The 17,250-nt window shown below is 43.0% G+C and overlaps 1 protein-coding gene across 1 annotated transcript in view; it reads left to right on the top strand.

Annotated features, from left to right (window-relative positions):
- PTPRN2 (protein tyrosine phosphatase receptor type N2) overlaps positions 1–17,250 on the top strand; it is a 661,085-nt gene that overhangs the window by 27,862 nt on the left and 615,973 nt on the right. Inside the window, exon 2 of the mRNA XM_038755516.1 lies at positions 2,917–3,030. Within this exon, the coding sequence (XP_038611444.1) occupies positions 2,917–3,030 (114 nt within the window). The remainder of the gene's footprint in view (positions 1–2,916; positions 3,031–17,250) is intronic.

Raw genomic sequence — 17,250 nt, 5'->3', positions numbered from 1 at the left:
GCACAGATAATTGAGAGAAGGCTATAATGGTGCAAAAGGAAGAGTGAGGAATAGGTCAGAGGGATATACTTCATCTTGTGTTTGCATCACTTCAGGGTAGTTAAGCAAGGGTGAGATGGTTGGTTTTGAGCCTAAAACCATAATTTTGTTGGAAATTGTTGTATTCAAAATTGAATTTTGTACATGTAGGGGTTATCATTAAAGTGACAGAACTTCCCTACTTAAGACCATTGAGGACTGAGTACTTCCCTCATCTGACTACCAAGAATAGCTAGCAGAATTTCAGAAGTCTGCTTTAAGACTTTCTCAGTAAATTAATTCCTGGGATTAACACATTTTTCCCCTTCCCTATCTCTTCGTTTCACTCACTCCATTCTTTTTCTCACTTCTTTCTGTATCTAAATACTTTGAGCAACTGGGCATACTCTGACAGAGACCATGTTAGATTTGGAAGGATTTAGCCAATTGAAGGCTCCTGAGAGTTGTGGTGGTAGGGACAAGCTTGACAGTGAATTTGATGGCTTTGAGAGGCAACTTGGTATATCTCCATAACGTTATTTTCAAGCACCTAGTATAGTGCTCTGTACCTTGTGTTACTTGATAGATGCTATTGTCGTCTTTTGACTATTTCTGGTATTTAATTCTTTTGGGGGAAAAACTCTTTCTGGGTAAATTTCAACTCATGAAAGTTGTGTTCTAATAATTTCCAGTTGCACTAGGCATAACATTTACAAACTATTACCATAAATTCACCCTTTAAGATAGGGAAGGAGAAGCAATATTTAGTTATTTTATATTAGGATCATTGTAGAACTTAAAACTTCATTGGGTTTTTTTTGGTGGACAGTAATATTTAAACAAAATGCATGTTTTATAATTTTTCAGTGTTTGAGCTCTTATGAGGTAAAGGATTATAATGTATTACACATAAATGTTTGGGAATTTTTCCACTGCATTTTCAAAATTCATCCCAAATACATTTGTGATGTAATGTTGTCAAAAAGAAATAGATTTCTTTATGTTTTGGAGTGAATTGGACATTATTATTCTGGTGCTTGTTTTTGAAAGTAAATTGGTATAGCTTTCTTTGAAATGTGACTTTAAACTTTTCAGATCTTGGAGGAGAGATATAGTTATGGAATATCCATAACAGCCCTGTCTCATAGGGCTTTCACTGCTCCCTTCTTGCTGCAATGCATTCATTCATCTTACACCACCTCCCATTTATAACTGTTGGTGGTTTTCAGTTCAATTTCCTGCCTATTTTACATGGCACCAGACTGAAAAGATGCAAATCCCCTGCTAGCTCGGAGCCAGGCTTCAGACCAGCGTTCTCTAACCTGATAAATAGGTAGCTTAACCACACAGCCCACAAATACATTCAGAATTTCAGGTACATATTCACATTTACAGAAATATCAAAATCTTGTGTCGCGATCACAAACTACTCTTCAGAAAAAGTAGCTGCTCTGGGAAATTCGTGTGTGTGTGTGTGTGTGTGTGTGTGTGCAAGCTCTGCCTACTAAGAATGAAGTAAAAAAAAAAAGCTTTGCAAGTGCCATTGGCAAACATTTTGTTTTTATTTTGCAGTTGCATTAATTTCAATGAGGCACTTGTTGTCTAGCCAGGACAATGCAGAGTAGCCTGGCATTGAAAAAGGAAATGGCTCTTGGTTTCTCTTCTGTCGCAAAAGCTTTGTCTGCCACCTTTGAGCAGCTGGGCCGGTCATCTTTCCGTATTCTCTGGCCGCGGCAGAGTCCCACAGAAATCAATGGGGTGCTTGCAGTACTTAAGGTTGTTTTCTGCTAATCAGGTGGAGCTGGGCTTCTTGAGCATATATGTGATATCAGACCAGTAATTACTGAGTCAACCCGGCACGATGCAGAATGTATTTCTGCTAATTAAACTTGTTGCATTTGAATGGCTCTCTCTGGCTGACTGGATGCAGCGAAACAGTCCCGAACAATGAACGAAACCATTTTTCCCTTTCTCCCCGAGACCTAAAACTGCAGATGGCCGCACTGTGTGTGAAGCACCTAGTCTCTGAATTAGCCTTTTGTGTGTAAGAAAGGAAGGTAATTTGAATGTTTGAACCCCCCACAGGAAGCTTGTCTCAAAATGAACAATTCGCCAAATAAAGACTAATTAGGGCCTAAATTAATTAGAAGGTGTGGTTTGAAAAGACGTTGATGAGAAGAGTCTGTCATTTTAGACAAATGGAATAGAGCTAAATAAATTAGGCCCCATTAATATCTCATTGTTCTGCGAGCAGCTCCCTTTTATTGCATTCATTAGAGAGCACTACTTGAAGTAAGCTTCACTGGGCATTATGGATTCAGCCCTCATTTCCCAGCGTCTAACACAAGGCGCTTGCATTAAAAATATTTCAACAAATCCTCATGGCTTCACCAAATTAATATTTATATTTTCTTGGTGCTCCGCTTTTCATCTGGAGCGCACCCAACACCAAATGTTATTGGCATATGTGTGTGTGTGTGTCCATGTGTGTGTGTCTGTGTCCCTGAATTGTCAGGAGCCGAGACTTGCAAATCAAAAGATTTGAAAACCAAGAGCAGGAAATTACAGAAAGGAAGAAAAAAATCAAAAGAAAAGAAAAAGAGTATTTTCCTCACCAGACTATTGCGTTTTGTTCTTTCTTCCTTTCCCCACTCCTAATTTCTGTTTTCCAGAGTACACCACTTTGTTTAAATAATGCACTGCCTCTTTCTCAAAATTTCAAAATTCTAATGACCCTTTGATGAGTTTTTAAAACCATGTCCTCAAGGCTGCCTACCTCATGTGATTAAGGTGTATTGCAAATGACTGCTTATGTTTTTTTACTTTTATGGAGAATGATGCATCTCTCTCCCCCGCCCCCCCCCCACCTCTCTGCTCTTCCCTGATCCTTTTCTGCAGATGGAGTGTTTGGACGATGCCAGCGGGTGCCTGTGATAGACGTCTACCGATATGAAGTTTCACCCTCCTTCCTTCAGCATCTAAGGACCATCTTGCAGAAGCTCTCTCGCAGAGGTACAGTCTGGGCTGAAATGGAGAGGTGGGGAGGCAGGGTCTGGTGGTAATTTATCACTGGGACTTGGAGTTGGCTGGAACTCCCTACCCAAACGTCCTCTGTCAGGCATCAGAGTGGCTAAGATAGGTGAAAGCATCACATACCATTCCTTGGCCTGAATGTTACCTTGCAGGCCAGGAGGGGTTAGGCTTGAGTTGGAGTGCTTGTTTCAGGAGGGGTGTATGATCTTTTGCTCACTTCTACTGTTTGACAGTGCCAGAGACTGCTGAATCAGAGAATATAAAGCCTTTAATGTTGTTGTCTTCTACTCTGAGGGTGTTAGTGCGTTTTGAGATGATCACCCTTCCGGGTCCTGGAGGGAGTGGATGGGGCCGGTGGAGCAGGGTCAGCTCTTCACAAAATGAATGACCCTTAAACAATTCATTTTAAGTCACTTGAATCTGCCCAAATTTGCCTCAAGGATTCTCTGTGCCCTCAGACCTAATTAGAACTCCTCAGTCAATCGATCAGTCAGTGGCATTTATTGAGCACTTATTGTATGCAGAGCACTGGGAGAGTAATTTAATTAATTATGATGTTGGTTAAGAGCTTACTATGTGCCAGGCACTGTATGAAGCACTGGTGTAGATACAAGCAAACAGGCTGGACACAGTCCCTTGTCCCATGTGGGGCTCTTAGTTTCAATCCCCATTTTACAGATGAGGTAACCGAGGCCCAGAGAAGTTAAGTGACTTGCTCAAGGTCACACAGCAGACAAGTGGCAGGGCTGGGAATAGAACCCATGACCTTCTGACTCACAGGCCTGTGTTCTATCCACTATACCATGCTGCTTCTCATGTACAATATAATAAAGTTGGTAAGTACATTCCCTGCCCACAAGGGGCTTACAGTCTAGATGGGGAGACACTAAAATAAACTAGCGATAGGAGAAATGGGAGAGTACAAGGATATGTATGTAAATCTTGTGGGGCAAGGGGTTGGGGTGAATTTCAAAGTACTTAAAGGGTGCAGATCCAACAGCATAAAAGAAAAAGAAGGGAGAGAGAATAGGGGGAATGAGGGCTTGGATGGAGGAGGCCTCTTGGAGGAGATGTGATTTTAAGATGGTTTTGAAGGTGGGGAGAGTGGCGATCTGTCAGATATGAAGGGGAAGGGAGTTTCAGGCCAGCGAAAGGGTGTGGGTAAGGCAGCCTCCTCCTCCAAGAAGCCTTCCCTGACTAAGCCCTCCTCTCATCTTATGCCACCCCCTTCTGCATCATCCTGACTTGGTCCCTTCATTCATCCTCCCTCCCAGGTCCACGGCACTTATGTATATATCTGTAACTTATTTATTTATGTATATTAATGTCTGCCTCCCCCTCTAGGCTGTGAGCTTGATGTGGGCAGAAGATGTATCTATTGGTTGTTGTATTGTACTCTCCCAAGTGCTTCGTACCGTGCTTTGCATACAGTAAGTGCTCAGTAAGTGTGATTGAATGAATGAAGACAGAGGAGATGAAGGTACTGTGGGTAGATTGTCATTAGAGGAGTGATGAGTGCAGGGTTGGGATGTAGTGGGAAAGCTGTGAGGGTAGGATAAGAGAGGGAGAGCTGATTGAAAGCCTTAAAGCCGACGGTAAAGAGTTTCTTTTTGATGCAGAAATGGATGGGCATCCATTGGAGGTTTTTAATGAGTAGGGAGATGGGACTGAAGCCTTTTTTTAAAAAAAAAATGATCTGGGCAGCAGAGTGAAGTAAGGACTGGAATGGCGAGAAACAGGAGGCAGGGAGGTCAGCAGGGAGGCTGATGCAGTAGTCAAGGTGGGATAGGATAAGAGCTTGGATTAGTGTGATAGTAGTTTGAATGGCAAGGAAAAGGTGGATTCTAGGGTTGTTGTGAAGGTAGAACCGACAGGAATTTAGTCAGACTAAAGATGTGGGTTGAATGAGAGAGATAGAGTGAGTGCTCTATAAATATACATATAAATACAAATTCATCGTTTCAGTTGTTAATTTTAAATAAAAATGGGCTGGTACCTAGAGGCTCTTCAGAGAGCTAATCTATAAGTCTTATCCAGTTCCCTCCTTTATGCCAGCCTGATCTCCCAGCTCATTGCCTACTCTGCTGAGGATGCTGGTCAGTATCCTTCCAATTGGTCTTCCTCTACCTAGCCCTTCGGTGAACAAAGAGGGTAAAACATAATCTGAGAGAAGGTATTCACCCATTCAAAGTAAATTAGTGCTGATTTACTCTCAAAATAATTTGCCAAATGGGGCCTCTGGCCTAAAGTAGAATTAATTTACCTCAAGGGATTAAGCATTTTACTCCTAGGTGGTATTTCCCCTCGATCTGGCTCAATTTCAGTTTTAGGTCCATCGGTTGAGATGCATCTTGGAATATTTTCCAGCTCTCTCCACCATTGTTACCTCGGCACTGGAAGAGCTAACAGGAGACAGAGCTTATTTTCTCGTCAATAGAATAAGCCTCATAGGGAGAAAGCCAGTTGACTAAAGTGCTGTAGTTTTTCATATTGTCACTTTAACTCTGCAATACGGTCTCAGTTATCTTTTCCTAAAAGACTGTAAATCAGGGGGAAGGTGCAGTGGGCAGGAAAAGGATGCAGTAACTCATTTGGTCTACAGAGATGATTTTGATTAGTTGGAGGATGAGGAGGGAAGTCAATGTGTAATTATATAAAAATTGTTCATGTGGCTAGAACTGGAGAAGCCGGTTTCGTGTCCCTCAAACCAAACTACTCAATGTGCCTCATTCTTCTATCTCCTGCCTCTGACCTCTGCCAGGAACTCCCTGCCCCGTACGTGCAGTAGAACGTGACTCTCTCCATCTTCAAAGTTCTTTTTTTAATGGTTTTTAAGTGCTTACTTTGTGCCAAGTACTGTGCTAAGTGCTGAGGTAGGTACAAGTTGATCATGTTGGGCATAATCCCTGTCTCACATATAGCTCACAGTCTTAATCCCCATTTTACAGATGAGGTAATTTAGGTACAGATTAGTGAAGGGACTTGCCCAAGGCCTCACAGCAGGCAAGAGATTCATTCATTCATTAATCATATTTATTGAGCGCTTACTGTGTGCAGAGCACTGTACTAAGCGCTTAATGAAGTTGGGATTAGAACCCAGGTGCTTCTGATTCCCAGTCCGGTGCTTTATCCACTAGGCCATGCTGCTTCCTTCTGACAGTACGTTTCTCCCGGAGACCTTCCCTAATTAATCTCTCATCTTGCCAGTTCATATCCCCCTAGTAGCCACTTTTGAAGCATCATGGCCTATTGGCAAGAGCACAAGCCTATATGTTCGAGGACCTGGATTCTAATCCTAACTCGGCCACTTGACTGCTGTGTGACCTTGGGTGAATCACTTAACTTTCTCTGAGCTTCAGTTTCCTCATTTTAAAAGTGGGGATTAAATACCTTTTCTCCTTCCTCTTTAGACTGTGCGCCCCATGGGAAAGAAACTGGGCCTGACCCTATCTATCCCAGTGCTCTGCAGAGAGTAAATGATTAACACACTATTTATCCTTATTATTATCACCATTATTTTATTATTCTGCACTTCTGCGTCTCCTAATCACTGTGGTGACCATACCCTAACACCACCTAGTACTTATATAGCACTTATTCATTCATTCATTCATTCAGTCATATTTATTGAGTGCTTACTGTGTGCAGAGCACTGGACTAAGCACTTGAGCAGTACAAGTTGACAACATCTAGAGATGGTCCCTACCCAGCAACGGGCTCACAGTCTAGAAGGGGGAGACAGACAACAAAACAAAACATGTGGACAGGTGTCAAGTCATCAGAATAAATAGAAATAAAGCTAGATGCACATCATTAACAAAATAAATAGAATAGTAAATATGTACAAGTAAAATAAATAGAGTAATAAGTCTGTACATACATAAATACAGGTGCTGTGGGGAGGGGAAGGAGGTAGGGTTTGGGGGATGGGGAGGAGGGGGAGAGGAAGGAGGGGGCTCAGTCTGGGAAGGCCTCCTGGAGGAGGTAAGCTCTCAGTAGGGCTTTGAAGGGAGGAAGAGAGCTAGCTTGGCGGATGTGCAGAGGGAGGACATTCCAGGCCAGGGGGATGACGTGGGCCGGGGGTCGATGGCGGGACAGGCGAGAACGAGGCACCGTGAGGAAGATAGTGGCAGAGGAGCAGAGGGTGCGGGCTGGGCTGGAGAAGGAGAGAAGGGAGGTGAGGTGGGAGGGGGCGAGGTGATGGACAGCCTTGAAGCTGAGAGTGAGGAGTTTTTGCCTGATGTGTAGGTTGACTGGTAGCCACTGGAGATTTTTGAGGAGGGAAGTAACATGCCCAGAGCGTTTCTGCACAGAGATGATCCGGACAGCAGAGTGAAGTATAGACTGAAGTGGGGAGAGACAGGAGGATGGGAGACCAGAGAGGAAGCTGATGCAGTAATCCAGTCGGGATAGGATGAGAGATATGTAGAGAAGCAGCATTGCCTAGTGGCTAGACCACGGGCCTGGGAGTCAGAAGGTCATGAGTTCTAATCCAGGCTGTGCCACTGGCCTGCTGTGTGACCTTGGGCAAGTCACTTAACTTCTCTGTGCCTCGGTTCCCTCATCTGTAAAATGGGGATTAAGACCATGAACCTTATGTGGGACTGGGAGTGTGTCCAACCCAATTAACTTGTATCTGCCCAGTGCTTTGAACAGTACCTGGCACATAGTAAGTGCTTAACAATTCTATTATCGTTATTATTATACATATATTTCTTGTCTTGCTTCCACTTACTGTCAATTAATAGTATTTATTGAATTCTTACTGTGCTCAGAGCACTGTACTAAGTGCTTGGGAGAGTACAATAGAGTTGACAGACACTTTCATTACCCACAAAAAGTCTGCAGTCTAGAGGGGGAATCCTCTGTAATTTACTTTACTATCTGTCTTCCCAACAAGAATGCATGCTCCTTGAGAGCAGGGATCATGTATACTAATTCTGTTGTACCCTCCCAAGTACTTAGAAATTGAGAAGCAGTGTGGCTCAGTGGAAAGAGCACGGGCTTTGAACTCAGAGGTCATGGGTTCAAATCCAGACTCCGCCAATTGTCAGCTGTGTGACTTTGGGCAAGTCACGTAACTTCTCTGGGCCTCAGTTACCTCATCTGTAAATGGGGATTAAGACTGTGAGCACCCCATGGGACAACCTGATCACCTTGTAACCTCCCCAGTGCTTAGAACAGTGCTTTGCACATAGTAAGCGCTTAATAAATGCCATCATTATTGTTACTAATAGGCTCTCAGTAAATACTACAGATTGATTTTTATTGATGGCTGTTTTGTCCCCAAGGGATACCTTTCACTTTAACAGAGGAAATCATCATTAAAATATAAATTTTACTAATTACACTTGCAAATGACATAAGAATGAAATCAGTTTTTGAAAGGCTTTTAGGTTGGCTCTTTATCCAAGGTGCAATGCAAGTCTTATTCTGTGTTTGAAGCAGGAGTTATTCCTCAAATTCACAGTGATGGACTTTGTTCTTCAGGCTAATGACAGGAAGTGTTTTTCTTTCCTGGTAATGATTTGTGGTCTCACAATGGAAAAGCAGGCTTCGAGCTATAACGTGAGGCAAGTAGGGCCAGTAGTACCATCACAAATTCTGCCTGAGCCTAGAACACTTCTTCAGGGTCACACCTGACCCCCTTCCTCTTGCTCGATGTATCTGTAAATTATTATTAATTATTTGTTTATATTGATGTCTATTTCCCCCTCTAGACTGTAAGCTTGTTGTGGGCGGGGAATGTGTCTACCAACTCTGTTGTATCGTACTCTCCCAAGCACTTAGTACAGTATTCTGCACATAGTAAGCCCTCAACAAATACCATTGATGATGCTGATGATGCTCCAGAGGCATTGCATTCTATTCTCAAGTCCAAAACAGAACTTCTCATCTTCCCATCTGATTTTCCCACCACTGTAGAAAACACCACAATCCTCCCTGATTCACATGTGTATAACCTTGGCATTACCCTCTAATCATCTCACTCATGCAACCCACATATTCACTGTCACCAAATCCTGTCAGTTCTTCCTTCTCACCTTCTCTAGAGTCTGCCATTTTCTGCTTCGTCCAACCTGCTACCTCACTTATCTAAGCACGTCTATCCTCCGTGACAACTACATCAGCCTCCTCGCTAACTTCCCTGCGTCCCCTCTCTTCCTCTGCAGTCCATACTTCATTCTGCTGCCCAGATCATTTTCCTAAAATAAGTCAGCCTATGTTTTCCCACTCCTCAAAAACCTCCAACGTTTGCCCATCAGCATCTGATTTCCTACCATTGGCTTTAAGGCACTCATTCAGCTCTTCTCCTACCTTTCTTTTTCAATCTGCTACTACAGTTCGACCTGCACCTTCAGCTTCTCTAATGCCAACCTTCTTACTGTTTCTTGTACTTGTCTCTCTTGCCACTGACCCTTTGCCCATGTCCTTTCTCTGGCCTGGAACTCCTTCCGCCTTTGTATCTGATAAACCACCACTCTCCCCACCTTCAAAGCGATCTGAAAATTAAATCTACAAGAGGCCCTCCGCAGCTGAGTTCTCAATTCCCCTACTTGCTCTCCCTTCTGCTTCACCTATGGACCTGGATCTATTCCCTTTTAGCACTTTGATGTTCACTTCAGCCTGTGCCCCACAAAACCTTTGTATATCCTTATACTCTGCCATTTCCCCTATTTGTAATTTATTTCAATGTCTGTCTCCCCTTCTTGTCTGTAACCTCCATGTGGACAGGGAATGCATCTATCACCCCTGTTGTATTGTGCTTTCCCCAAACACTTAGTACAATGCTCTGCACCCAGGAGGCGCTCAATAAGCTCCCCTCTAGACTGTAAGCTATTGTGGCAGGGAATGCATCTATTACACTGTACTCTCCCAAGCACTTAGTACAGTACTCTCTACACAGTAAGCACTCAAATACAATTGATTGATAATAAATACCATTGATTGTTTCCCAGGTGTCTCTTAACTCAGAAACCGCTTCCAAGTTATGGGACGCCAATGTTGTGATACTTTCCAGTTTTCAACAGTTGTCACCTGCTGTCCAGCACAGCTTGAGGTGGAGGCCTCTTTTATTTTCTGAAGTCCCTGAGCTTCGTTCTCCAAATACCACAGCACCCAAATTCTGGGGCATCCACTGAAGCTTGAAAGTGATAGGTTCGAGACATAAATACTCCTCCACACAGCAACAACAGGTGTTCAATTGATGGAATTCATTTACTTGGGAAGTTGTGCAGGTCATAAATGGCAGTAGTTTCAAGAGAGGTTTGGATACATTTATGGAGAAGAGGGCCATATGAATTACTCAAGGGAATGGTATGGATGTTAAATGATGCATCTGTACGCAGGAGGATGCATATCAAAGAAGAGGACCATCAATCACCCTGTGCCTCCAAGCATCCGGTTGGCACCGATGGAGACAATATTGGAGTGGAAGAGTTGGACCTTCGGTCTGACCCAGTAATGGCATTTCCTTCCTTATGTTTTTCTAAGGAAAATTGACTCCATTGGTTAAACTAAGATTTGGACAATATCTATAGATTTTAATTATTCATGTCTTTCCAGGCTCCTATTAGCTTGACTAATCAGGAATTGACTGAACATTAGGCTGAGAATTATTCTAGATCTGTAAGCTTAAATATAATTTGGATCCAAATGAGCAGACACTGATTTTCTGTAAAGATCATGTTTACTTAACATTTCTCAGCACATCAACTCGTTAAATAGGTTCTCTTTGAAAAGAGTGCAAGGGCATGGCACTGCACCTTTTTAGAGAAGTAGCATAGTGTAGTGGATAAGGCACAGGACTGGGAGTGAGAGTTATGGATTCGAATTCCAGCTCTGCCACTTATCTGCTGTGTGACCTTGGGTAAGTCACTTTACTTCTCTGGGCCTCAGTTACCTCATCTGTAAAATGGGGATTGAGACTGTGAGCCTCACATGGGGCAGGGACTGTGTCCAACCTGATTTGCTTGTATCCATCCCAGCACTTAGAACAGCACCTGACACATAGTAAGTGCTTAACAAATACAATTATTATTATTAGAGGGAAAGTTTTATCTGTACTTCTAAAGAACCAACAGAAATGTTATGCTTTTCAGAAGCTCTATTCTTGTTCCTTAGAGTTTATGGGGACTAGGGTCTTCAGTCGCTGTGGACTTGTTTTGGAAAAACAAATGAAACTATTCCACAAATGTAAGTATTATGTAGCCCATTAATTTGCCTTATTTGGCTTGCAAAGCCAGAAAGACTTGCTGTGATTTTTCCATCCATCATGTTGTTGAATCGTAAATGAAAAAGAACTCTAGCCACACCTTCTGGTTGGAATAGCAAAGCAGATGGGCCGATTCTTGCTGAACTGAGGACTTGATGCAGAAGCATAGGAAAGTTATCTCTGAAAGCCATTCTGCCATAATTCCCTGTCAAATCCTATTTTGGCACTATGGGATTCACGCAGATCCAGCTGTGCTGTGGACTAATAAAATGCCCCGTAATTTTCTTCAAACTGAGCTTCTCAGAGGCTTGAAATCCATCTTCTTGGAAAAACCTTATGGTTCCACGGTATAACTACTCACGGTGGGCAAGGTTGGAATGCAGTTTAAATATTCTCTTTACGGACATTGCTGGAGATAGAATTTTAATTTGTACAAAAGGCTTCCTAAAAGTGTCACATAGATATTCTCCATCCCTAGTGCCTGAATTGTTTTCATATTCGTAGACTGGTTTTTTTTTTGAGAAGAAGTCATATAGGAACTTCAATTCTACTGATGTTTTAAATTTAATATCTTACCACGTTGTACCTTTGTCGAAATGGGAGCAGGCAAATTTTACATGAAATCTTCTCTTAATTATTTTCATAGGTGAATACCCTGATGGTTGTGGAAAAACAGCAAAATATTCTGGGTGGTATTAAGGTGACTCAGTTTGTTAACATCACTCCCTGTGAATCTATACAATACTTACTTGAGAAGTATGTCATTCCAATATCTGTTTGGATTTAAATGAAACTAGGAACAGTATAAAATTTTATAATCCTTTGGCAGTTTTTCTCCAGACCACTTTTCCTTTGAGGTAGCTGGTATTGCAGTGAAGGAGCACGAAAAATGCTTCTCCCCTGAGTCAGACAATAATCTGTCCAGCCTGATATTATGTCTCCCTCGTTCATGCTGCAGTGTTAAGAGGGCAGTATGATGGTTGTTTTCGTTGAGACCTATTCTCCTGGCTGAGCATGTTTCCCCATCCTTTCCTTCCTTCCCTCCCTTCCTCCCTCTCTACCAACCCATCATGGACCTGTTGTACAAGAATCTATCAAAACCCCTTTGGTACTTCAAAAATTTTCCTTCTGTAAGGTATTTTGGACCCATTATCCTTGAATTTAGCTGACCATTTCTGGAATCAATTGCTATTTTCTGTCTGTGATACTAAATTCCATGTGCTTTCTACCCACTTCATACCCCAGTAGGAACAATACTTTCAGGAATGAGTGAGTGCATGTGGCACTAGCATTGCAATCAACTCCTATACACAGGCTGTCTCCTGAGTTTTCGGGATGAAATCCTGTTCGTCATTATCATCAGGAGACTCTGCCGTCGTGCACAGGCTAACATTTCCCCTCCTGTTCATCTGGAATCCATTTCCTTCAGACTTCAGAGGGTCACCCTTTTTTATGGCATTATGGAATTTTGATGAACAGGTACATCTACATGCTTTGTAATCTTGCAAATTTAAAAATGGCCCCTCTAACCTTAAATTAATACCCATCCCCTAAGAAAGAAACTAATCAGATCCAATTGACCAATCAGGCCACCTGCCTCTTATCCTTATAGGCTGTGTCCTTGTATGTCCATAATTCTCCCCTTCAAGAGTATTGGTCAGTTTAAGTTGAGGAGTCTTCCATTTTTATAGGTCATGGGAGGATTCTAAAGGATTTATGTTATTCCTTTCAGTCCTAAGATGAAACAGCCTTTAACAGGGAGTGTTTGAGGACTCTGAGCCTTTATTAAGATAAAAATAAGCCCAGCCATGATCCTATTAAAACCTGGCTTGGGAAGAATTCTCGTTGTGGAAAGCTTGACCCTATACCATCCTATGTGTAGACGGCAGGCAACACACTGAATGAACAAGACCCAAGTTGTTGGAAGTATGAATCACAATCCCATCTCTTAGCTCAGATCAGCAAGTCTGCCTGGTTGGATAATTCCCTCCACACAATGTGTGGCACCAGGACAGTCTCCAGAGCACCAGAAGATGAAGAGGTGGGTCACCGTCACTTTGGGGTCAAAGGGAAAACTCCTGGGTCCATCAGAATGCCAGACCTAATCGGACCTTGCCCAGTCCTCCCAGATGAATTTTGGTAGAGAGCTAGGAGAAGCAGCATAGGGTAGTGGATAGAGCACGGGCCTGAGAGTCTGAAGGTCATGGGTTCTAATCCTGACTTCACCACTTGTCTGCTGTGTGATCAAGTCACTTCACTTCTCCGTGCCACAGTTACCTCATCTATAAAATGGGGCTGAGACTGTGAGTCCCATAAGGGACAGGGACTGTCCAACTCGATTTCATCTGGAAAATGAGGCCGAGACTGTGAGCCCCATAAGGGACAAGGGACCGTGTCCAACTCGATTTGATTGTATCCACCCCAGTGCTTAGCTTAGTGTTTGGCAAATAGTAAGCGCTTACCAAATATTATTATTAGCAGCACATTCCACTTCTATTAGCTATAGAACAAGTTTGGGCAGTGCTTAGCTCAGTGTTTGGCAAATAGTAAGCGCTTACCAAATATTATTATTAGCAGCACATTCCTCTTCTATTAGCTGTAGAACAAGTTTGGGCCCCTGACTGCCTTTAAGAAGCAAGTGATCCTGTGAACCATTTCCAAAGTGGCAACTAATTCCAGGCAGACATGAGCACTGTCCCTTCAGTGTCCTCTCCCTTTTCTCTCCCCATTGCTTCACTGTCTCTCTGGGTTCACCACTCCCTTCCTCAGTCCTGCTGCCAGTGAGGGTCCTACTGAGGCTCAGCCCTGGGTCCTCCACTCTTCCCTTTCACCTCACAATCCCTGGCCGACTTCATCCTGCCCCATGTAGAATGGGCTCCATTCTCTGTGTCCTTTCCCTCCACCGTTGTACCACCATCTCCTCCACTTGCTTGCATCAAACACCCTGGCGGATGTCCAAACAGTGGAGTGGGAACCTCCACTCAACAGCAGGTTATGGGACTCATTGAGATCTCTGGGAGGCTTGACGAGAAGAGGGTAGAGAGATTCCTGTGAGGCTGAGGGAGACGTGGAAAAGTTCCCAAGGCAAGGCAACTTTCCAGTGACTTTCATTAATAAAGTCCACAGAGCAACCTCATTACCTTTCTACTGGGTATCCCACTTGTCTGATATCCTGATATTATCCTTTGGAAAGCTGAAAATGTTTAATGGTATTTAGTTACAGAACATCAAAAGTGCTTTCTAATGCCACTGTATTGACAGCCCTTCATCTTTGCCGCTGAATTGCATGTTTTTTTTTCCTCTTTGCTTTTTTTTTACAATGCAATAGGGAGGTTCTCGAAATAATGCTTGAGGCTGATGTTGTAAAGAAGACATTTCTGTCAGGTCACTGCTGCTTTAATTAGACAGTGTTGCCTTCAACACCTTTCCCTACTAGTTGTACTTTTCAAACAGCGGATTTCACCAGTGACACCCGAACACTGGCTGCAGTTTGAATGCAGTAGAGAAGAGGGAGTGGGGGGGAAATCACATTTAATAAACTTGCACAGAAGCCATTACTATAATGAGAAGTTTTCACGATCTGTTCTTTTTAACTCCAAAGCCTGCTGTTGGAAGAAAAGTCAGAGTTCTGGGATTTCTAAACATTCTCTGTGTCTTTGGGGGAAAAGACGGCTACTCCCTGACTTGCCTTCCTAAATCCCTGTGGTTGCCAAATCAGAACTCCGTGCCGTTCCTGAAGAGTGTTTGCTGCTCTGTGTGCCAACGTGGACATGGGCAGGATGTTTTCGTTTTTCTTTTTATAACTGACTGATTTCTTTCTTTCAAAAAAAAATCTGGGGGTAAATGAATGTGTGTGCATGCGTGTGTGTGTGTGTGTCAGTGGGGGGAGGGGGAAAGAGGAGGGTGGTGAGAGAGATTTTGGGATGAATATCCATCTCTATGTTTTTTGTTTTTAGAAGACAATCCCACAGTTCTTCTTGGGTGACCAACTGAGTCACTACAGCTGCTTCATCAAAAGGTCCCCAGGGCCGTCCTTGCTGGCTAAAGAGACGAGGCCCAGCCCTCAGTCCTGGGCCTGTGAGAGGACGAGGTCACACTAGTGTTCATCAACGGATTTCTTCTAGCCGGTCTCCTAGCAGGGTTAATGGGTTCCAGAGGGAGCTGTACGTATGGCTGCCGGCTAGGCTGGGAGGCTGGCTCAGCCTGATGGGGGCCAGGTGGGAGGGAAGGGTCTTAAGCAGAAATGATGGGCATGCCTTGTATCTCTGCCCCCAAATAGTTGCCTGCAATAGTGGTCAGAATCGATTAGAAATGTGAAGCATGAGTTGGCCTACACATAGAGAGGTGGGGGTTTTTTTGTTTTGTTTTGGACAATGGAAAATGTTCACTGAACATTGAAACTGTGTAAAACGAATAAATTTTGTAGACAGTCTTTAGAAACAAAATTGGTTAAACAGGAAAGCTTCTCTGTCTTTCTAGAAAATGGTAGTATCGGCTCCCCACCCTGTACTTCATTGAAAATACCTTTTTACAAATCACCTAAAATAGTCGTCTCATCATCCAAGAGTCATGAGAAAAAACAAAAACCAAAAAGTTGAAATAGCTCACCAAGTGTCCTCCATGACTTATGATGACTGGATTTTTAGTTTGGCTAGTTTCAATTTCTGATGTGTTCAGGATTTCCAAATGATTTGATGATTATTTCAGTGATTTTATATTATTAGACTGTTGTGAGTTATCAGAATAATTCTCCTAAACCCTATGTGAACCATCCCTGAAAGTAGGGTCCCTTAATATGACTACCCTATCTGGCCCTGTTTTTCATGATTTCTTCTATTGTCTGCCACTCATTTTGGTCCCTTGGTTTCCCCTCCAGCCAAGCCCTTCATATAGACATGTCAACCCAGCCTGTCCAGTGGAATGAATTGCAAGCAAGTTTCCATGATTAAACTTGCCTCAGCTTATCAGTAACTAGAATGGGTTCCAACGATTGTGGGAATTAGTTCCTATCCTCTTGGCCTGTAAAATATTGCTGTATCCCTGGAGGGCATCACAAGGCTCTGCTCTGGTGTAGGGCAGTTTCATGATCTGTTTGAAGAATATTGGAATGATATTCCCTGGGAAGCCAGTGGGAAAGAAACAAAGCCATTGGCACAGTTTTCTCCAGCTGCTACCTCTAGGGACATCCCCAATTCCCTCCCCCTGCTCTGGCTCTCTCCCTTCAGTAGGGCTGATTTTAGACTGTAAGGAAGAGAGAAGGACACCTTGGGGCTCACTGCTAATGGATGGTGGGGTTGTCTGGTAAGTCTAGGGCTTTTACCTCTTGAAGATTGCTTCACTCATCATTGGAGAAGTCATACTGGAGAAGAACCCTTCAAATGTAATGTAAATGTGGGACGGACTCTGTTCAGTCCTCATGTTTTTCCCATCATGGGCAATTCATCCTGGGTCTTCTCCCCATATCCCTAGAAACACCGAGCCCTAATAAGCCATCATGGGGACATTCTCTCTGTAGACTGTAAGCTCGTTGTGGGCGGGGATTATGCTTTCCAACACATATTGTACTTTCTCAAATGCCTAATATAGTGCCCTGCACACAATAGACACTCAAGAAGTTGATTGTTCAGTTTAGAACTTTTGAGATCCGCAGTTGCTCTAGGAAAAGTACTTAATAAGTTCTGCTATTAATTTTTTTAATCTGTCACTCATTTATACTATTATATGCTTGACATGACTTCGGTGGTACTGCTATTAAATGTAGTCTGTATCATCTAAGTGTCGGCCCTCATTGACCAACTTGGTAAGCAAGGACAGCACATGTTCCCACCTTGCGGGGTTCAGATCTCTGAAGCTGGCCTTGCCTCCCAAAATGGAAATGATCATGTTCTGAATAGACTCCCATATGAACATTTCAGTGTTCATAGTGAATGGGAAGTGTTGGATTTATGAAATAGATCATTCAATCACTTATTCAATCAACAGAT

The sequence above is a fragment of the Tachyglossus aculeatus genome, chromosome 13, assembly GCF_015852505.1.
Source record: "Tachyglossus aculeatus isolate mTacAcu1 chromosome 13, mTacAcu1.pri, whole genome shotgun sequence".
NCBI classification, from domain to species: domain Eukaryota; kingdom Metazoa; phylum Chordata; class Mammalia; order Monotremata; family Tachyglossidae; genus Tachyglossus; species Tachyglossus aculeatus.
This window is presented reverse-complemented; position numbering and strand designations above follow the sequence as displayed.